The sequence below is a fragment of the Ambystoma mexicanum genome, chromosome 2q, assembly GCF_040938575.1.
Source record: "Ambystoma mexicanum isolate Mex_15411 chromosome 2q, UKY_AmexF1_1, whole genome shotgun sequence".
NCBI lineage: Eukaryota > Metazoa > Chordata > Amphibia > Caudata > Ambystomatidae > Ambystoma > Ambystoma mexicanum.
In genome coordinates, this window is record NC_090924.1 from 1,086,477,645 (window position 1) to 1,086,501,357 (window position 23,713).

Below are 23,713 nucleotides of genomic sequence, written 5' to 3' on the forward strand. Positions count from 1 at the left end.
ATGTCGCCTCTGCTGTCAAGGCTGTGATCAGGTTACTTTTTGACTAGGCCAACACCAATGAACCTACAATTGACAGAGCGCACAGAGCGGGGGCGTCTGGGAGGGGCCCTAGATCGGTTTTGGTGAGGTTTCATTACTTCTCTGAGAAAACCAAGATTTTGAACTTGGCACAGAGGAAAGGCCTGGTTAGTTGGGAAAATGCGCATTTTCAATTTAACAAGATCTGTCGGCTCTTACCCTGGCAAGATGACGCCTATGTGCCCCCTTCACAAAGTTCCTTCAGTCTAAGGGAGTTTGATACAGATGGGGCTACCCCTTTTCGCTGTCTTTTGAGCTGGAGGGATATAAGTATGCCTTGGTCACAGAGGATGACATTCATAGAGTCTCACGAGAGCTCCTGGGTGATTCTAGGTCTGGTTCCGCCAAAGTAGGGCAGGGGCGGAGCTGCCTGGGCCTCAGGGTCTAGTGTTGCCATGGAGAGACGTAAAGTTCGAGGCCACAGAAAGTTTAGAAGAGTTGCCCCGGCCTCCCCGAGACCTTCCAATGCCTTGAAGACTAGGGGGGATGACACCAGCCCGATCTTGGTGAATTGTAGTTCTGGGGGGCCCTGTTGTACCTGTTGTATTTGTTGAGATATTTCCCTTCGGAATTAATTGGTTAATGTAATGGTGTTTCTATTTTGCTTTTCAGTCTTTTGTCCCATTCTGGGCTGTGGCCGGTCTGGGCACCAAGGGTCTATAACGTTACTGGTATTGAGCTACGGGTGGCTCGCTCTTTGAAGATGATGTTGTATCCATATTCCCAGGTGGGGGGCTGGTGGGAGAAGCTGGTGGCCTGGCTTTACGGCAGTTTTGATGTTGCCGGATGTCCAGGGGCTCGGGGTTGGGGAGGTGGTGGTTTTGTTCTGGTCTGTATTTACGAAGCGTGCATTTCTGTCACCAAGCGCAAGTTGGGGACTTCAAGTTCTATTCTGTTGGGCTCGCTATTGTTTACAATTTTTGGTCAGGAGACTGAATTCTTTGAAAATCATTGCATGTGGGAATCTGTTAGAAAAGCGGGCCCATGGGACAGATTCAGGGCACGTCGCCCCTATCACAGGGCCCAGCAGTGATCTTAGTTTACTCTCTCTTTTCGCTGACTGAGTTTGTTAAATGTTCGGGGGCTGAATTCTCAGAGTAAGAGATCCCTGGTGATGAAGGAATTCAATAGATTAAAGTTACATTTTTTATTTTTGCAGGAAACTCATTGGGCAAGGGGGAGGGAGATGGCCCTTAGATCCAGGTTGATTCAAGAAATATTTCAGGCCTCTGCCCCGACCAAGAGAAGAGGGGTGGCGATTTTGGTCTCCCCCAGAGCCCATTTCAGTGCAAAAGCTCACCGAGCAGATCCAAATGGCCGATTCATGATGGTGAAGGGAGAGCTTAGGGGGAGAAAAGTTACCCTAGTGTCTATCTACGACCCTAATGAGGCCCAATACCACTTTTGGGATGAGACTAAAACAAAGATTATGGGTTTTGCGGAGGGGCTTTTCCTGGTGGGGGGAGATTTTAACATGGTTCTTCACCCTGAATGGGATAGAAAGTATCTTTGCCCATGTACAGACCTACAGGTCCAGAAGAGAATGGCCGCATCGTTTCTTGCAACAAATGAGACATTGGGCTTATTTGATTTCCCTCCGACTAGCCATGACCAGAATCCTTTTTTTTACCTTTTTTTTGACAGAGCCTTGCATGAGTGTATCACAGGGTTTGGGGTGGAGCTGGTCCGGTGGTCGGACCACGACCTGGTCCGGGTTCAAGTAGGTATCTCTCCAGGGCACCCTATGTCCTCAAGGTGGACGTGCAACGACCTCTTGCTGAAATATAAGGAGACCGCCCAGTCCCTTCTTACGAATATCAAGGAGTTCTTCGAACTTAATGACAATGGTGAGGTTGGGGAAGCAGGAGTATGGGAGGCCTTTAAGGCTACAATTCGAGGTGGCCTGATAGGACTGGGCGCGCCAAGGAAGAGGCTCAGAACTAGGGAGGAGAAGGCCCTCAGAGAAAATAAAGGAGATACAACCAGGGGGTAAGCTCCGATCCCAAATGCTTACTGGTAAATGGGCTGAACTCCAACAGCTTAAGGCGAAACTAGCCACCCTTATGGTTGGGCAAACAGAGAAAATTGTCTCTCCTCAAACAAAAATATATGGAGAAGGGGGATAAGGGGGAGAAGGGGGATAAAATATTGGCCTGGAGATTACGTGAACTTAGAAACAGTAGGAAGGTGGACGCAGTGCGCCTCCTTGGGGGCAGAAAATGCCTTGTTGACCCGGGGATAGCTGAACAATTCCAAGTTTTCTATGAGCACCTCTATGCATCGGAGTGCACGGAGGAGGTCCCAGAGGCCGATCACTTTCTTGATTCTCTTCCGATTCCTCGCCTCCCTTTAGAAAAAACAGATCCCATAGAGAGGCCCATTATGCCCCAAGAGGTTTTGGATGCTATTGGTTCTATGAAGGGGGGACCACCCCTGGCAACAATGGCTTTACTGTTTTCTTTTAGAAGTCATTTGGTTCTGCTCTGGCCCCTTTACTATCCAAGTTGTTTAACGCGGTGCTTGCCTCAGGGAAACTCCCCCATTCTATGCTTTCGGCCCGCATAGTGGTTATTCCAAAAGATGGGAACGACCCGTCCAATTGCCAGTCCTATCGTCCCATTTCATTATTAAATACTGATGTAAAAATTCTCGCAAAACCTCTTGCGAATAGGTTGGCCCAGCATCTCCCCTCACTTGTTCATGGAGACCAGGTCGGGTTCATCCCTGGGAGGCAAGGCTCCGACAATATTAGGAAAACCCTTGATTTGATGCATGAAGTGGGCAGTTACAGCGTGCAGGCCTACATTTTGTCGTTGGATTCTGAAAAGGCCTTCGACCGTGTAGAATGGCCCTATATGGGGAAAGTCCTGAGGAAGATGGGTTTAGGGATAAGATTTTGTGGGTGGATCTCCGCTCTATATAATGGCCCATCTGCTAGGGTATCTGTTAACGAAGCAGTCTCTGCCCCGTTTGCCCTCTCCCATGGGACCCAACAGGGCTGTCCCTTGTCCCCCCTCTTGTACGCTCTCGCCCTGGAGCCCTTAGCTATAGCTATAAAACAACACCACCAGATTACTGTGATTAGTTGCAGTGATTTAGACTTTAAGATATCGTTATTCGCGGACAACATCCTGGTCTATATGACCAATGTGTACCAATCTCTCCCAACTCTTTTGAATCTTATTCAGTCGTTTGGGGCTTTTTGGGGTGTAAAAATTAATTTGCCAAAATCATATCATGCCGATGGGGCCGCTTGATGGATCCACTGAAGGGAAGGATCAGGTGGGAGGTATTAGAGTCGAGCGCATGGCTACGCCTTACCTCGGGATCCTGCTTCCAAGAGACTTGGGAAGCCTCTTTGTGCTAAATTTTCCTCCTGTTCTCTCCAAGATACGTTCGGACCTGAAGCGTTCGACTCCTCTGATGCTCTCATGGTTTGGGCGCATGGTATCCCTAAAGATGAATATTCTACCCTGCCGCCTGTACCTTTTTTCTGCCCTTCCTACTGTAATCCCAGATTCGTTCTTCAAAGCCCTGCAATCCATGGTGTTGCGCTTTATTTGGAACGGGAAAAAGCCAAGAGTCAAATTTACCACCTTAACCCAGGCGAAGTCTCACAGAGGCTTTGGGCTACGGATTTCCATTTATACTATAAGGCTGCGCAGCTGAGGGTCATGTTGGAGCATATGAGGGACGAAATGCGGACCTAATGGTCATATATCGAAGATACCCATACCCATCCTAGGAAAGAGACTTGTTGTGGGACCCGGCGGGAGACCTCCCGAATGGGGTTAGAACCCATCTGACGTTATCAGTCCTGTGGTCCTTATGGAGGCAAGATATGTCCAATGCGCACCTTTCTTCCTGGCCATCTCCTCTGTCTTCTTTATGGGGCCCCCCTTTTGATTTGGGGAAGAGGGGTTTCAGAGACACCCAGAAGTGGTCTGATATGGGTCTAGAACGGGTTGCACAGCTATTCCAGAATGGTGCCTTTATTGAGTACCCTATCATTTCATGGGAGACCACCCGATCTCAATTTTTGACTTTCTTCGTGTGAAAGGGCTCCTGACTGACCACGAGTGGGGGGCGGCTTTGGTGCGCCCCCTCAAACCTCTGGAAAGTTGGTTGGTGGAAGCTACCTAGAGAAGAGGTTCCCTTTCCAAAATATACAACATTTTAATCTCAGCCCAGCTTGAGGGTAGACAAGGTTTTAAAGAGGTTCTGGGAGGAAAGGTGGGGGGAACCGTTGGAGGATGATGTCTGGTCTAAGCTCTGTGGGGTGCTTCTGTCTGGTTCCCTTTATACGGCTGCTATGGAGCACAACTTTAAAATCCTCCACACATGGCACCTAACCCTAGAGAGGTTGTCCAAAATGTTCAGTGGTACTTCCCCCCCCCTCTGCCCCAGGCAATGTGGCCGGAGGGGGTCTTGGTACCTCTGTGATGGGAGTGCCCCCTTGTGCAAGTTTTCTGGTTGGAGCTCTTGAGCTGGATTAAGGATATAGTGGGCCTCACGATCCCCCTGTGCTCCATTGACCTGCTTGGGTTCCCCTCTCCAGCATCGGAGTCGTATCCCTATCCGAAGGTGGTCCAGGCTATGTTGAGGGTGGGGAGGCTGGCCCTGGCACAGAAGTAGCAGAGCCGAGGGTTTATGTCCAGAGCGGACTGGCTGGCAAAACTCTGTCATTTTCAACTATGAGAAGTTAATAGCTCTGGTACACGATACGATGAGTGCCTTCCTGCAGAACTGGACAATGGTGCTCCTGCACGAGGACTGTGGCTCAATGAGACTCTGAAGCCTCCGCCCTAGACGCTGTCTAGCGTACATAGCTCTGGTCCTAACTGCCAGTGGTGTAAGCTCAGTAGTGAACCCAAGATGTCAGCCTAATTGCTTTGTACAGTTCAATGGTTTCCATATTCTGTTCTTTTTTTTTTCTTTTCTTTCTTGTCTCCACAATGCCTGCCTGAGCCCGGTTAAGTATGAGCAGGGGGTGGGTTGGGGAGGGTGAAGGGTTCGTTCTCTGGGGTTTTTTTTCTTCTCTTTTTTAGTGTGTTAAAGTATTATGGTCAATGGTCTTTGCCTGTTAAGTAAAATGTTCAATAAAAATTAAGTGAAAAAAATAATAAACTAACCCGATGGCCAGCCTGGGTGGAGGGCAGTGTTCAAAAAGTGGGCAATCTAATAGCAGACAGGGCCCTCAAACCCTTTGAAGAGCTAATATAATAATAATATAATATAATTTGGCATTTATATAGCGCTACGAACCCTCCGGTATCTGAGCGCTGCTTATTATTACCCACGGTGTGTGGTGCTCATTTATCGACCTCGGTAGGATGAAAGGCTGAGTTTGGCCCCGCCGGGATTTGAACCTGCATTAGCAGGCTCTGCACGGATGTCAAAGCGAGCGCTCTACTCGCTTTGCCACTTGACCAGCTATGCTGACATGTGGCCTCCCAGTAACCGAAAGATATCACTACACACAACTCCGACCCGCACTACAGCAACACTTGCCTGCTCTGTACGACATGCCAGAAAGCACCCTAGTGTAAAGAAATATAGTCACAGAACGGATTGCCACAAAAGTTACCACGGTTATGTACACTGCCATCACCTCCTTTGCCACGCCTGAACTGTTGAGTCTGAAAGCCAAATGGGAAAGGGATGTGGGAGATATTATGCCAGAGGACTGGATTAAGGCCCTAATGTACCCACGTGAAGTGGCCATTTCGGCCAGACTACGCCTGATACAATTAAAGATACTGCATAGGGTGTACTATCCGAGAGTGGCACTGCATCGCTGGGGCAGAGTAGCAGAACCTAACTGTCTGCGTTGTCATAATGCGGAAGGAACGTTTTTCCACATACTATGGGATTGCCCACGCATACAATACTATTGGCGGCAATGCTGTGATATACTGTCAAAGGTCCTGGGTCAAACGATTCCCAGGGATCCCAAGATAATGCTGCTAGGAATGGATGGAGGGGGAGGAGGACTTGTCCCGATATGAAAAATTGTGCCCGTCAACTGCCACTGCAGTAAATAAGAGAAATATTGCAAAGTTACGGGGTGCTGCAGAAGTGCCAATGGTTGAATAGTGGACCACAGATGTACAGTTATGCGCTGCTATTGAACAAAGAGTATATAGAGCAAGGGGTTGCCCGGGCAAAACTGGCAAAATCTGGCAACGGTGGGAAGATGCAATATAAGCCTTTTCATCCGAAGCATGGTGCGAGGTGTCATACACGATGATAAAAGTAATATGGTTATGTTGCATGTGATATGAGTAACTATTTCGAATCCAATGTCTCTCTCTTATTGTTTCTTAGTTGACCCAGGCAGGGTCTGTTATAAGTTTCAATGCAAAAACCAATAAAATATGATATTTTTTTAAATCATAACCATCCAACAGACCATACAAAAGAAGACCATGCAACCACTACACTGAAGACACTGACCGATGCAAGGAACACCAGAACAAACTCTGAAACTTCCCGCACATATCAGTGGAGACTTTCATCAATCTAGTAAATCAAAGCAACAAATCTGGCTCCCCCGCAGATCCCTGCCCCCCTGGCATCTACAAATCAATCCTTGCACAAGGAACCCCAATGGAATACTACAGAAAGGCCCTCAACCAATCAATCTCAACAGGAAGAGTGCCTTAAGGCTTCAAATCAGCATACATCAAACCACTCCTCAAGGACAACAGGAAATGTAGAGGACCTCTCCAACTAAAGACCCATCTCCAACATCCCCTACCCAGCTAAACTCCTGGAAACGCACATATGCAGAACAACCTAAGACTTCATAGAAGAACATCACCTATTAAACCAGGCACAAGTAGACTTCAGACCGATGAGAGGAACAGAAACTGCACTTATTTCAATCTGGGATGATCTAAAGGCCAACGCAGACTCAAACAACAGCACCGCTCTGATACTTCTAGACCTCTCTGCCGCATTCAACACAGTTAATCACGTCATCCCCATCATGAGATTGGAAGAATTTGGAATCACTGACCACGCCTTACTTTGGGTCAGATCCTTCCTAACGAATAGAACAGAAACAATATGGATGAAACCTTACAAATCAAGTCCTCGAGAATCATCATGCAGAGTTCCATAAGGATCACCCTGCTCGACATTTCTATTCAACATCTACCTGTCACAGCTAATTAAAATCATCGAAAGACATGGCCTCACCTGCTACAACTACGAAGACGACACGCAAATAATCTACAAAATACAACACTCACAAGAAGACAACGCAACTCTAGAGAACTGCCTTCGTGAAATATACAACTGGATGAACTTAAACTACCTCAAACTCAACCCAGGAAAAACAGAAATAATGATCACCTCAAAAAACGGAGAAGACTACCTCTACAACCCATGGCCAACTGAAATTGGTGAAACCCCAGCCCAATCATCAACTGTAAAAAACCTGGCAGTCCTGATGGACAACAAACTCACTCTAGAGCCACAAGTAAACGCCCTAATCAAGAAATCCTTTCTCCTGCGATTGGTCAAAAGGATCCTACCATTCCTCTCATTCACCAAAAAAACATGTCGTCATCGCCATCATCATGGCCAGACTAGACTACACCAACAGCCTATATCTAGGCTTGCCTGAACGACTCCTAAATAAACTTCAACACATACAAAATGCGGCGGCCAGACTGCTCCTTAAACGACCCCAAAGAGAACACATCACACCAGCGCTGAAAACGCTACATTGGCTACCCATCAAACAGCGGATCAAGTTCAAATCAATGTGCATAACCCACAGAGCAATCCACGACCAAGGTGCAAAGTTCATCAGAAGAAAACTAAACGTACATCACACTGCAAGGCCACTCAGATCCAGCAGCGACATCCGTTTAGAACCCAAACCATACAACAAGAGAAAACTCGGAGGATCCTCCTTTTCTCACCTCGCCCCAAAAACCTAGAACGAACTGCCAAAGAACATACGGAACACAAGAGATCACCCACAATTCAGGAAAGTCCTCAAATCATGGCTCTTCACCCCATAACCAGAAAGAATGTCCATAAGGACATGCACTGAGGAACTCGCCTGAGAGAAGAGCCTACCCTTAATCCCTAATCATCAACCCTTATTATACAAGGATATACGGACATTTAACATATCCACTATCAATTAAAAACAAGCATCACCAATCATAAATAAGAACACCCATAGATCAATCGGAAGGGAGAACAAGGTATTACCCAGCAATGGCACATGGCACCCTCAAGGGCACGGGCAGCAATGGACTATAGACAGTAATACACAGGAAAAATGGGAAAAGATAATATAACTCCACTACCTAAACAGGATTATGCCCGTCCCTGGGTGCACCAAGCTCAATAAGTTAGCTGGAGGCCAACCTCTTCCCCCGGCCCTGATACTAGACAGTCAGCAAAGGGAAGAGAAGCTTATACCACCCAATAGACTATCGACAGTAGATAGATAAAAAGAAGCTAGGCAATGATAATAAAACACCACTATCGATCTAAGGACTATTCTCACCGAACCTAGGGTAATATGCCAATTAATCTATTCAACAAGCCGCAGAACCGCCTCAGAAACTAGATACTCAGTGAACCTAGAGAGAGATATACCAACCCATTTTGACTTCTGATACAAAAACTAAACTACAGGGATTATGAGACATACAACCCACTAACCAAAACATACAATTTCTGCTTACTTAATTCACACAAAACCCACACAAACACCTCTCTCACAGCAGACCACACAGACTTCACCACACTGCAACAACAAACAACCAACACATAGATCGCAACAGCACGCGAGGACCCGCTTCGATCCTATTTATACACCCAAGCTCAGCGCATAGTGAAAACCGAACTGAAGCTGCCAATACACCACCTCTCACTTTTCTACGCCCTCTTCATCCACTAATTCACCCTGTCCACCTTTTGTTTACAGATCCGCCCGAGTGCCTTGAGACCAACTCCGTTGGTGACGGTGCGCTATATAAATACCTTTAACATCAACATTAACAAAAAGGCCACAGGGAGAACCCTGCAAATTATCATCCCATCGCCCTGTTGAATGCTGTAGGCAAACGTTTTGCACCATTCCTCTCCGACAACTCCAGTCTTGGATATCCTCTAATGACGGAGACAATCCATGCCAGTCAGGATTCACTAAAAGCGTCAGAACTGAGCTAAACATATTTTTATTAAATATACTCAAAATAAAGACCTACAAAGACAACAGCAGAATCTACTTGGCCTTTATGGACACAAGAAAAGCCTTTGACAGTGAGAACCCCCTTCGGTTGTGGGCAAAGATGGAATCATGGAACTGCCCCGCTGACTTATTGGCAGCCATCAAGGCCCTGTATGACAACATCAACATAAGAATACGTCTTAATGCCCAAGGACCTTTCAATAAAAATAAACACCATTAACGGTCTAAAGCAAGACTGTCCGCTTACAGCAACCCTAGTCAAGCTCTTTTTATCAGACATGGAGGATCATATGAACAAGAGCGTACCTTTCCTCCTAAAATCTGAGGTCAACATCTTCCTCGTATACTCTACGCAGATGATTTAGTTCTGAACGCCAATACGCCTATCAGACTTCAAAGAGCCCTGGACTGTTTATAGAAATATCTGTCTGAGAATGGGTTGGAAATGAACCTTGCAAAAAACAACATTATGATACTTGGTCTACAAGGGTGCGGCCATGGCCCCGCATTCAAATTGCACCTAGCTAAACAACCGCTAACAATAGTCAACAAGGCTTTATACCCAGGAGTCTTGATCAACAACAGTAAGGTGGATCAGGCCCGGCTGACTACCTTGAAGACAAAGCTCTGGACCCTGATTACGCAAGGGCGAATCATACATAAGAGATTTGGTAAATTTGTATTACTACCCATACTAACATACTACACTGCTAAAGTCACCCCGGCTCTACTGCACAGTGCGGAAGATGTATATGTACTCCATGAGAACTTTGGTCCACTCTAGAGGGAGTATTTTGGAGATAACTTCTTGGACTTCCAAATTTAATTCCCACTGCAGTCATTCACCATGAGCTATGATTAATCTTGCTTGTCGCAAGGTCCCATATGGAAATCCTTGACTCTTTATCGTAAGTGCATTTTATCTCCCTCGGCCAAGCCCTATCGAATATTGGATTTGGCTTTGACAATGGCTCTGAGGTTCTACTGAGTTTTTGGCTCAAAGGATGCTGTGCCCTCCTGATACAGTTGCAAACTGATCCCAACCAACTAGTATGCAATCCTGCAAAGGTCAAACGTAAATTGTGGACAGGCGACTGGATCAGGACCCAGGAGGATAAGAATGCGTTTAGGCTATACTACACAGCAGCATGGTTCAGACAATTAAGAAAAGATGGCCAGAACTGTCAGATGATGAGGATCCAAAGGTGATGCAGGATGCGTGGTACGATGTATCAGTCTCCAGATTATATGAACAGCTACTGAAAGCCAACAATGAGCGGGAACTGCAAACGAGAGAACATTGGGAAGGGGAGCGCAAGTGGCCCTTCATGGAACAGGAAAGGTCCAGAGTCCTGCGATACCCTAAGAAAGTGTCTAGGAATGCAAGATTTAGACAAGCACAGCTTTACCTCATGCATAGAGCATACCTCACACCCAGGAGAATGTCCACGATGGGTGTTAGGGAACCCCTAAACTGCTGACGGTGCGCTGCAGAGGAAGCTGGCATACTGCACATGTTTTGGACCTGCCCAGTGATAATGATCTTTTGGGAGGGAATCAAGGAGAAGGTGGCGGCGGGGAGCGGAATCCGCATGCAAGCGTGGACACCAGAGTCTTACCTATTGAGTCTTTTCCTGAGGAGTCAGACAGAGGACATATCTGGCCAAGATGAAGGACTTGGTGTGCATTCTGACAAAGCGCTGCATAGCAATGGCGTGGAAGTCCGGTTCGGGCCAAGCATAGACTCATGGTGGGCTGACCAGAGGAAATGTTCGGTAGCGGAAACGGCAGTGTGGACAAGGGTGTTGCAGGTGGGGGGGGGGGGGGAAGTGGACATGAGATACTTGCTTGGAAATCCCTGATACAAGACGTATTCGGACAAAGGGAAGAGAACAGCGCAGATGACCCCAAAGGAGCGGAAGAACATTAATAGGGGAGCTGTCAAACGAGCAGAGTACCCCTGACACGGAGAAGGACATGGGATACAAACCCGAGTCTGGATGTGATGGGAGGCCAATGATCTGGGTAGCACGGCCACAGAAGCGTGCCACGACGGAAGATGTAGGGCCGAATCCACGAAGGAGTGCCAGAGTGATTGTTATGTTTGTTGTTGTGGTTGGTTAATGTTGTAAAACAAAGTTTTAAAAAATAAAAATAATGCCTTTAGGCTCCCAACAGTAGTAAAGCTGGCTAAATATCTTATTAAATTCCCAAACCTCTAGTACAGAAACTACTTTTTGCGTTTCAGACTGAATCTGCTGCCAACTAACAGCTACTTAACATCTATAAGCAGACCACGACCATCCAAGCATTGGAATTGCATAGACTTCCCCGATTTTTAAATCAAATCATAGCCTGCCTAGGATACACATTGTTTCCCTGATTGTTGCTATTGTTTCTCACCATGAAGTCCAATATGCTCTTTTTGGCCTAGGGACTGTTACTAAAATATATCTTGGGCTTTGATAGCCCTCCTAGCTTTGTTGGATATTTTGTTTCCCTCGACACTACTTGTAAGTGCTATAATTGTAATGTGAGGAAGACATGGTATCAACCGTAAGACAGACACAAGTGACCACAGTTCAAGGGCGTTTATTGAACTTGCACAAGGGTGTGATAAACTCCTATCTAAACCTAAATCTACAGATGGGAGCATTCTACGACCATCAAATAATAATGCAGTCCTAGTGGAGCCTTTTCAAATAAAAAGAGCCTATACTAAAAAGAACTATTGCCAATCCTTACCACCAATTTACAAATAGTGGTGGGGGGATGTTCATGAAAAAGAAAGAAGTATTCACAAAATGTTAAGTCAGGATATTCGGGCCGTTAGCCTCCCTTCCCCATGTTTTCAGCACGGAACAAGGCGGTTCACTCGAGCAAAGCACACACTCTGGCTTCTGCGGAACAAAGATACATTTCCATTTTCACAGTTCAGGACCTTCTGTGTCCAAACCTCTTTACTTCTTGCAAATCCCTTGGCTCAGGAGGGCATGGTATACAATAACAACCTGGAAACATTCTTTTCCTATTCCAGTATTCAATTTGGGCGTTTACCCTGGATCAGACCATTTTCAAAACAAAAGTTCAACATTGGATCCCCCTCTTCTGGACTCATGTCCCTTTCCAACTATGTTCAGACAATTCTTTCTCGGGTGACTCACGGTTCACTCCGGATCCCCCTCAGCCAGGCTCAGATCCCTTTCTTTTGCTCAATTCGCTCCCTGCCTCTCTGAAACTCGAGGAGAACCATCTCTGGTTCCGTAAGCACCTGAATACCTTCTTTGCTTGTGCATTGTCTCTTCCTCTTCCCTGCTTATTTCCTGTCTGATACTGCACTGGTCACCTGGCTACCCTCTGATTTGGGGGCCAGGTCCCTACCTGTCCAGTTGCCCACCTGCACTGCCTCCTGGCAACCCATGCACTTGGGTTTGTATCTGTAACCCTACAGTCCCCCCTACCTGCACTTTTGGACACCTGCTGTCTGCACTTACCCTTGCACCTGCCACTTGCTAGCCACCCTTCTTGTTATTTTTTTGATCCCATGTACAGCACTGCCCACTCCCCTTTCCCCAAGCACCTTTCCCCTCCCCCATCCCCTGTACTTGCGCGATCTCAATGTCACTTGGCCTAGCAAGATCGGTGTCTCTGTCCTCCCTTTGTTCCCCCTTCCTTGCCTCGTTGTGCCTTGAAACACTTGTGTATAGGGGCGTTACAAATGCCATATTATATCATATATCATACTTAGTCTCCCTCAGCCGGGCTCGGACCAATTGTGATGTACTTTAAGCTACCGAAAACTTTCCAATGTGCACAGGGTTTATCTTAACCTGTTGCATGACCACTTTGATCTTAATATTCCTTTTTCTCACACTCAGCATCAGTTCGATACCTAACAGAGACTTTTGAATGAGCACCCACGTGGCACCGGACCACTTTGTGTATGGTATTTTTTTCTTGGCCTCCTAAAGTTCAATTATGAAGTTAAACTACTTCCTTTGGCTTTCCAATTATATATGCTCATCCCAGACGCTTCACACACTGTTCTCTTTATACAAAGTTGCCTTGTGCAACCTTGGGTCAAAAAACAAGCTGGTTTGGTATCAGTCTCTCCGAATCACCGGCTGTGCTGTGTTTTCTGATGCTGCTTTTTTGTAGGACCCAAGGATAGTACCACAGCAGCAATTGCGCTTCCCCACATTGGTTATCGACGAGGGAGACCCCCTGGTACCTCTGACACTGTGCAGGTTTGACGAGCCTCAGTGTCTGGTCTTCGGTTTCTTACTTTCCAAGGATCACAAAAGTAACGATCTTTGCAGGTCAAGGGTGCTTCTTTCCTCGCAACCCTTTCTGCTCTCGCCGTCTTTCTCCTTATATTAAACTACCATCTGGGAACTGCTGTTTCCTCATGTATTTTGCCTCGCTCCGAGTGTGCTTTCGTTCTTCACCTTTTATCCATGTGAGGAAATGTGATGGAAGTCCATTGTGTGTAATGATCCGTAATTACCTGATCTTGCCTGACAATGGTGTTGGGACATGTCAGGTTCTGGCGTTAGTATGTTGTTGCTCACCGTAAACTAACTGTGAGAAAGTGTTTGTGTCGGGGAACGGGGTGGGGGGGGGTTAGAGTTCCTAGGTATCCTACCTGGTAGGATGAGGAAAAGGTTTTACAAGGAATGGCATACCGCACCTCACCCTCCGGTGTCCCCCTTTCACTCCCCGAAGACCCCTCATCCAGGTGATCCTCCTGCACTGGTCCACCCCCAGGAACTGAATCCAAAAGCGATGACCGTGTCCTGGCCAGCAGGATGACAGATCCCCGGGGACTAGTGGGTGAGACACCTTCAGGTTTCTCAAAGTACACAAGTATTATGCATCATACTTTTCCGAGTTTACCAGGAAACCTGTACTTAGTTCTGTGTGGTACCCTGGGAACTTGAACATGATGTTAATTACTGTGTGTAATATTCTCTAGGGGGCTACCCTTAACTCACCTCTGCAAATCTGTGTGTATAGTGTCTTCCACCAAGGGTGGGGCTAGCATTGTAGGATAAGTGAATTAAACCTGAACTGGCCATTTACTTTATTTTATCTATCCTATGCTCTTCTACGTTTAACAGGAGTACTTATTTTTCCTATCGAAAAATGTTTTGTGTGTGAACTTATAAAGTGTATATTTTGAAGTAGATCAGTTGTCTTCTTTTGTGGCGACTATTAGGATTAAATATACGACCCTACAAGACTTCCTCTTTCCTGACAGCTTTCCGACAGTAACCATTTGAAAGTCTGATGTGATTTTTGTGTGACACATTTTTCTACCAGACGAGCACCCTACACGACCTTCACATAAGGGTTGTGCAAAAATGTCCTTAATATATTTTTGTAGTTTCCGTGCACCACCCAGGAAAAACATACTGGCAACCAAATTCTTTTTTTTAAAAATAATTATTTTTATTAGTTTTCAAACATATAAATTTACAAAGCATAACAATATATAACGATTCATACTCCTTCACAACTCATTTCCATCTTCGTTTCACAGGGCATTTTTCAATTTCCATAAAACACATCAAATATTTTCTAGAGTTCATTATTCAACAGTAATTGATAGGAGGGAGGATTAATTCATTGGCAGAGTTATTGAAGAAGAAAGAAAGACAACCGGATGAAAAAAAAAAGGAAGTCGGTAAGCCAGTAAGCCATAGATTCATGGAGTCAGCATCAAGGATTCATGAAGTACCTCATAAGTTGCAGTTGAAATAATATGTGCTCTCTGTCTGAAACATAGTCCAAGAATGGGCTTCAAGATCTCATGAACTTCGGGAGTTTCCCCTCAAGCATGGCTGTGAATTTTTCTAGGCTTAGTAGTTCCCATACTTTCACCCACAAGTATGCTATATGTGGTCCCTCTGCAGCCTTCCAGAATCGGGCTCTTGTAATTCGAGCTGGCAACTCAATTCTAATATACACAATATCTACTTTGAGAAGGATGCATAATAAAGAAAAACTTACAGGTTTATTTATACTCTCCTTCAAAAGCTTTACAGTTGCTTCCCACTCATTTTGTTTGTTTTCTTCACAAATATTTAATGGTGATCTTCCTTGTTGGTCTGTAATATGCTGCAATAACAAACAGTTTTGTTATTCAGGATACAGAAGTTATTGTAACAAGTCATTGAAAACATTAAATACATTTGAAATGTTGCTTATTAGGTGATACTGGAATGTCTGGTGTATCATGGCGTTTCAGAACCACTAATGGTGCACAGTTCATGAAGATAAATCTTAGCGGTTCTGCAAATGATTAATACAAACATGTAAGCTAACTACCACTTACTAACAAGCCTGAACAATAAGACTTAGGCAGATGCAATCAGGAGCTTGGTATAAAGCACAGTTAACATACCGAAGTGATTGTCAGGCAACTGAGTATCCACACAAGTTAGTATATAAACACACTTATTTATTTAAAAAAACACAGATGTACTAAGCTATAATATTGCAAGTAAGTAAAAAACCTAAACGCATATGTTGCCAATCGCAGTTGGGTGTCTAACTGGAGGACAGCCCACACTTTAGAAGTAATAGAGTTTTAGTTAAATAATGATCCAATGACCTAAAAGTGTGTGGATAAAGATTTTCACTAGGCCTTCAAAATAAGACAACATCATTACCCTGTGATGAATTGGGAGTATTTGTCCCTTCTCCCCAAGGGGAGCAACCCTCTTTGAAGCTAGGGAGATGAGCCTGCTCTGCAAGTCCCTCCCCTAAGGGACTAGGCAAGTGGGACCTCACTGGGAGTGACTGCCCCTGAGGGGACAAGGACTCCCATTACCAAAGGGAACTCCCTATGCAGGTCACTTTGCATATATAAAAGACTGCCTTCCATCAAGAACACAGCGTCCTCCTTCTCTTTGGCTTTAGGCAATGTTGAATCCAGCCCACGGTCTGAAGGAAAAGGAAATACCCCTTTAAGAAACTTGTATGAAAGCGGGACGAGTAGACTAGAAGAGAGGAGAGGAGAGGAGAGAGAACAGTGCGCAGGGGAAACCAGACGTCAAAGCGCTGTGAAGAGGCGGAGCCGAGATAGACTGCAGGACCCGCAGAAATTTGAGAAGCCAAAAACATCCAATCACAGTCGCTGGAGGCCCGGTGGTGCAGACAACAGTGAAGACATTATCAGGACGGAGTTCGAGGAAACGTTGGATGTGGCTAAGTGACCATGGAAGTACTGTGGTGGGAAAAAGTACAAGACAGACTGACTTCCCCTCTCTAATGGTTCTGTGAAGACACAGGTTTAGATACAGAGAGGCTGCTTACTAATTTTACAGACTAAGCACCTTGTGGGAAAAACTTATTTCAACTAGATGCAATGTAGCATAATCATAAATCACTTTAATGTTAACTCATAAAAACATCATTAAAACACATTATTGGCTTCTACGTGAAACAGTCATACCTTTCATTCCACTCATACGTTTTACAAACACGGGGTTCTACAATTTGAATGTTCTTCTAGCATATTCATTATTCACGATATGCAATGCACTGATACGTTTTACAAACACGGGGTTCTACAATTTGAATGTTCTTCTAGCATATTCATTATTCACGATATGCAATGCATATTCGTAGACTCTCCCTTCCATCAGACTTGACCCCATGATAACAAAAATTAGGGAGTACCCACTCATATAGGCTAGTACTGTGGTGGGCCAGGTGCCTGTCTAACAACTTAAAATCCTGGAAGACAGGGAGTATTGGCAGCTCCAATCCACCGTTGCTGGCTGAACACTGCCAGCTGGAGAGACGCCGAGACCAGCACATGTGTGAAGCCCCAAAGGAAGAAGCAAGGTCACACATGGAAAACAAAGGTAGAGGGGTGAACGCCAGAAGCCGCCGGAGCAAGACGTTATTAAGAGAAGGGGCTACGATTGCGAGAAGGGCGATAACGGAACATTGAACCAGTATAGTTGGATATCTGAGGAACTACTCGAAAACCTGAAGAATAAGAATGATTGTGAATCATTAAGAAAGTGGAGACAAATATCCTGCGTGAGAGAGAGAAAGCCCCAAGAGATAATTCCACAGGAGATAATTAATAATAAATAAAACTAAGGAGGTGAATGGCCTGATGAGGGTGTCGGCCCAGCGTGAGTAACAGCACACTTCTGAGCTGCAGATAGTACAGTGCGGAGATAGCGATGCCCTGTTTCTTCCACATCTGCCCTGCTCTTAACAGACCTCCCTCGTACTGAGGCTGAAAGCTACTCAAGACTACTAGCAAGTCTCCTATAGGGGGCGCCCATATGCAACTGAGTGGTGATGGCCAGGTCGTCACCCCCTGCAACTTTAAAGCGCTTTGAAAAACATTGTGTATAGGTGGTATATAAATAAACTATCATATCATCTTTGGTGAACGGTGCCAGAGGGACCACAGCACCTCATGCACAGGGTGTTTGTGGCATGGAACCAATGGGGACCCAAAGCCATTCGCTCAGGGTCACTGGGCTAAATAATTTGTTTTCAAGGCCAACCTACTTCTTTTCTACGTTAACCCTCAAGTGGTCTACCAACACTCGTAGTTGGGATGCTCTATAGTATTAAAAGAGATATTGGAAGCTCATGTCTTCCTTATATTCGGGTTTCAACCGGGTTGTGTATGAACCCCTGGACTTCTGGTCTGCCCACAGGAACTTGAGTAGGGAATGCTATGGAGCGATTCTGGGATTACCACTGGGAGGGATTGGTAGAACAGTAGTCTTGGGAGTATGCTCATTTTTAAGGATGTGTGAAGCACGCTGTCCAAGACAGCGTCATTTTGGACCACCTCTGCCAGTCTGCTTTGATTATGTTCCATAGGGGTGTGAAATTTGCACTGAAAAGCTTCACAAGGTCTTTTGTGATCACTATCCCTAAGTATTTTATATTTTCTGTTCGTAGCTGAAGTCCCTCTCTTGTAATTGAGTGATTCAGGAGAGCGAAGGGCTGTTTTAAGGGGAGGGCTACAGTCTTGTTTAGGTTGATGCGAAAAGCCAAATAGCATCCCGTTTTCAGCAAGGAATGTTAAGAGGGCTTGGACAGACTGTCAGATGGGTCAGGTATGCAAAATTATCATCGGCAAATACTGCTAGCCCTGATCTGATCAGCCTGTGTCTCGGGGCGTTTACTTGGATGGTTTGCGCGAGTGGTTCTAAAACCAGAGCAAATAAGAGCGGTTACAGGGGGCGGCCTTGATGTGTGCCTCGTGTCAGGAGGAAGGTTTCTGAGGAAATTCTGTTTACTACTACTCTAGCTGTAGCTTCTCGATATAGTGCCTGTGCGCCCTTTATCCAGTGGTGTCCCAATTCTCTCTCTCCAATCCGGCCCAGACCATCACCGCTGGAAAGAAGGGCTACTCCACCCTATCGAATGCCTTTTCTATATCGATCGACAGCAGGTTGGGGCAGTCATCTCGGTCGTCTATTGAGGCGATTAGGTCTAGGGTTTTTCCCCACACTGTCAGCACCCTGTCTCCCTCACACGTAGCCCACCTGTGTGTACTAGTTGGGGAAGAACTTGGGCGAGACGGCCTGCTAACATGTTAACATATATTTGTGTGTCCACATTTATTAGCGATATGATGCACAGTCCCCGCTGTCCCTGCCTTCTTTTGGGATAACTGATTGTGAATTCTGTGAACGGGGCCACGGCCTGGCCGGACTCCAGAATCTCATTAAAGAGTTTCACTAAGAATGGGGCTGGGAGTTGCTTTAGGCATTGTAAAACGCTGGGGTAAACCCATCCTGCCCTGCTGCTGAGCACGACTTGAGTTTGGATATGGCTCCCTGTACTTCTTCAATCGTTATTGGGGTAGTTAATGATAGTAGGGTCTCATTTGGCAATTGTGTTCAGGAGGAAGTATTCAGGTATTGGGATATTCTCTCTTTGGTGCCGCCACCTTCCGTGATGTATAGGGTGTTATAGAATTGGGCGAAGCATTTCGTTATCGCCGCTGGGTCAGTTGCCTCTTCCCCTTTTCGTCTTTCAGTTTGCAGAGTGCTCTGTCCGCTCTCTGATCTCGGAGACACGTGGCTAACATAGTGTGAGACTTGTCACCCTTTCCGTAGAATCTTTGTTTTAGATACCGGAGTTGAGTCAGTGATTTATTATGCCATATTTTGCCCAGCTCCTTCCAGAGTGCTCAGATTCCTTCTAATTTCCTTTTTTATTGCATGCTCTCTTAGCAGCCTGGTTCTATTTTTGAACGCTCCCTCTGAGATTAGGACACCCCGGAATGTAGCTTTGGCCTCTTCCCATATTGTGTTCAGTGCAAGTTCCACCGTATCATTGCTGGTAAAGTAGCCTTTTATTTCCTTGACCAGGGCGTCCCTAAAAAGTGGGTCTTTGTAAAGCGAGTCATTACAGATCCACCTGCGATCAGTCTGTGGTGGGGGGGGCCTACGTCCAGTTCTAATAAGCACATTTCGTGGTCTGACCACCCTAATATCTCAAAGGCCGCTGCTTGTATGGTCTATGCATTTGCTGCTTCCATGAGTATGTAATCTATACGTGTATATGTGAGATGTGGGGTGAGGGGGTTGAAGGTGAATGCTTTTTTCTGCAGATGCACCTCCCACCATGTATCAATCAGGTAGCTGACTTTCAGGAGATCGGGAAATCGTTCACAGACTTGACAGAGTGGGGGAGCCGCCCCGTCTCATGGAATTCCAGTCCATGGCAGGGTCTGATATAACATTGAAGTCCCCCCCGCATTTCAACAAACCCATTTTCCAGCTGTCTAGAAAGGCAAAGAGATCTCTGTTGGAGGCCAACTGTTTCTGATTCAGTGCATAGGCTCAGCAAAGAGTTACCTTGCGTGTTCTTACCTTCCCATTAACCACTATGCATCTCCCCTCCTTGTCTCTGTGAACCTGTGTGATATGGAGAGCTAAGGATTTCTTGTAAACAATGCCTATCCCTCCTTTCTTGTACTCTCCCGACACCCATAGCTCTCCTCCCAGGTCTGCCCCCCCCCCCCACATTGAATTCCCTTCCCTTTGCAAATTTTGTTTCCTGGACAAACAGTACATCTAGCTTGGAGTGTCTAAATTCTCTAGCCAGCATGGTGCATTTGCTGGGAATTCAGACCCTTAACGTTAACTGACCCAAACGTATCCCATTAGCCTGAATCATGATCCCATGTCAGATGTTCCCCCTTTGCCTTGCACCGTGGATCTGTTAGCTCATTTACCCAGGGTAATGAACAGTTTCTGTGTTGAGAACGCTTGTTATGCATATACTATCTTAGCTTTGTTGCTTTGGGTTGGACATTTTCCTGTGTCTGATGTGAGTTCCACCCTCCCACACCCTCTCCCTCCCTCTGAAAAGTGCCTCCATCGGCACTTCTCCACTGATTGAGACACCCTTAAGTAGTAAGGGCCACACTACAGAGGCCCCCTCACTGAGCGGTTTATAGCTTTCCTTCAATTTTAAATGTGACGGCGTGAACAGACCGCCATAGTAAACCTGCACAACAAAGAACCAACCAACCATTCTCAAAGTACTTCACGTAGAGCTTAACATGGGGGGGATGATATCTCGAGTTTCCCTTGCTTCACTCAAGCTCCCCTTGTCCCCTTTCCAATGTGACCTCTACTCATGGGGTATAAATAATGCCTTCAGGGCCGGGCTATCCTACAATAAGGAGTTAGCAAGCCTTTTAGTTCTCGGTGGGGCCAGTGGTGCAACTGCTTTCACAGAGAGTTGTGGCGTTTATACTTCCTTGTGCTGTGAACGGCCTCTGCGTGGGGAGGAGGCTATTGATTTGTCCATGGGGCCCCTTACCTTTCATGCACCATTCTGTCCTGTTTCCGGTGTGTCCGCTCACAGCCCTTCCAGGATTTCTCTTGCTTCTTCTTCGGATGTAACACAGTATTCTTCTCCGCCGCACTCAAGGTTCAATGAAAAGGGGAAACATCACCTGTAGCACACGTCTTGTTCCTGTAAGCAGGTTGTAAGTAGGCAGCAGCCCTTTCTTTTAAGGAGTGTTAGTGCTGAAAGGTACTGGAAAATTCTGATAGTAGATCCTTCAAATAGGATGGGTTCATTCTCCTTCGTCTTTTGCAAGATGTCTGTTTTTTGTTCGTAGCAGTTACACTAGGTTAGGACTGACCTTGGGCCTTTTGGTAGACCCAGGCTCAGTGTATGCTAGCAAACTCGAATTCCGTGGCTGCTGGAGGATCAAAGAGTAAGGCTATCAGGGCTTTCACTCGATTCTCTAGGGATGGTGGAGTCTCGCTGAGGCACATGATGCAAATGTTTGTCCGCCGTTCCCTGTTTTCCATGTCGTCCAGCTTCAATGCCAGATCCCTTTCTCTCAGTTCCAGATCCTGGAACCGGGCTTCGCTGCTCCTGACTGTGAGGTTCCCCGATAGTTGGTGGTTTTCGAGTGCTTCTACACAATCCTCTACATTAACCATCCTGGACTGCAGGTCTCTGACTTTTTCAGTTAGGGTGGGTCGGCTTGATGGATCTGATTTCCCCTGATAGGAGTCATATGTCTGCTTTGGTGGAACTATCATGGTCTGCAATTACCGGCTGGTCGTCCACCTTTTTTTTTCCATGTCAGCTGGCATGTAACAGAAGCTGTGCAGCCTGATCCTGGTTCTCTGATTCCAGGTGTGCAGGGTGTTTGGGATGCGTTTGTGTGTTGGGGCAGCGTTTCTGATTGCGATGGCGAAGTTTGTTGTGTGCTCCATTTCACCAGGTATGGGAGGCGGTCACAGGTTGCTGTGTGGAAGCGCTGCTTTTGTTTGGTAATTTTTGCGTTTGGGAGTGGCGCTCAGCCCTCACACAGGGTAGTCTCCTTGTTGCGTGCTGCAGAGGTTCTTTTATTTCTTGGCGGTTTGTTGGGGTTCAGGCCGTGTGGCTGGCTCTGTATTTTTGATGCGTGTGAGCACGGGCACTACTGTGTGCTAGTAAGGCCATGGCTCGTTAGCTGTGAGCCACGGTTTTGAAGGCATTGTCCTCGTTTTCCAGGGTGGCAGCTTGGCTTTTATCCCCTCCCCCTCTGCTTATTGTTAGGCAGGGGTTTCCCTTTTGCCAGCTTATTTTGTGTGTCTGTGCGGTGGGGGGGGGGCCTGCATGTGTCTCGCGCTGTACTGGGACTCAGGGTCCAGGAGAATCCTACATTAGGCAGAGGGTTTCTGTTCTGTGCGCTGCTGTGGTCTCTTACTGCTTGCTCTGCCTGCCAGGGGGAACATTGAGGTTGCCCGATGGTCCACGCAGATGTTGCTGTTTCGGCTGCCGGCCAGGGAGTCAAGCCCTCCTCTTCAGGTACTCGCTGTACCCGTCATGTTATTTTCAAGAGTGCACGTCTCACTTCAGTTCGGGCAACGTTCGAGCTGTTGGCATGATCCGATGCTCCTGTACTTAGGTCCTCGTGTACCGGAGGCGGTACGGTCTCATTTGTCGGTACTGGCTAGTGTTTCTGTGTCGGGATGTCGGTCTGTTTCACCAATAAGTCTTTTTCTGTGAGGGAGACAGTGGCTTAGGCTGCCATGTCGTCTGCGCCCCCTGGTGGTCTCCTTCCTTTTACTTTTACTGTTTATTCACTTGCTTAAACAAAGTACCTTTCACTGAGACTTTCGAGTGGGTTAATTCCATTCACCGGACCACTCCATTACTTATTATCGCTGATTTCCCAGCTGTTCATTAAATCAAAGTTCATTCACAGGTCTGCCTTTCTTCGCTTCTCATCCACACGCATGCAGCCTTCTCTTGTGCTATGATGTTGCTACTTCATTAACTTTAACACACACCGGTCTCTCAGGTCGCTTGCCAACTCATTAGTTGTGTATTTCTTTCTTGTTTGGCGTTTTCCCATTTTCGAGTCAAGCTTAGTACCACAGGCTTCACCTTGCCTCCCCAACTCTACCGTTCACTAGGGAGGGTCGCTGGCGTCTTTGAAACACAACGCAATCTTCACTTGTGGGATCTGGCCTTCTCCACGCGTCTTTCGCGGCCTGTCAGAGGCAAAAACCTCCAAAAGGGAAGGCTTGTGGTTTTCGGCCCACTTTTCTTGTCCCTTGGTCTGTTGCTCTGGCTACAGTAGGTGTGCCTTTGTCCCGGAAGTTCTGCTTGTTCTCCTGTTCCACCTTGCTCAGAGTGTGTCTTTGGTTTCTGCCTTTTATTTGTGTGAGGAGAGTTAATTGATATCAGGTGTATGCATTTAGGATTAAGTGCCTGACTTTGCCTGATCCGATTAGCGGGACATGGCCAGTACGATGTATGTAAGTCAGTGTTGTTATTCTCAGTCATCCTCTTCCTCAAACCACTATTTGTGTAAAAAGGGGGGGTGGGATCTCAGAGCATCCTAAAAGATAGGATTGGATTTTGGGGGGCGCTGTTGCGCACGACAAACATGGCTGC

The 23,713-nt window shown here is 46.4% G+C and overlaps 1 protein-coding gene across 1 annotated transcript in view; it reads right to left on the reverse strand.

Annotated features, from left to right (window-relative positions):
* Nucleotides 1–23,713, reverse strand: part of KRIT1 (KRIT1 ankyrin repeat containing) — a 1,383,280-nt gene that overhangs the window by 633,697 nt on the left and 725,870 nt on the right. Inside the window, exon 10 of the mRNA XM_069648434.1 lies at nt 15,314–15,421. Within this exon, the coding sequence (XP_069504535.1) occupies nt 15,314–15,421 (108 nt within the window). The remainder of the gene's footprint in view (nt 1–15,313; nt 15,422–23,713) is intronic.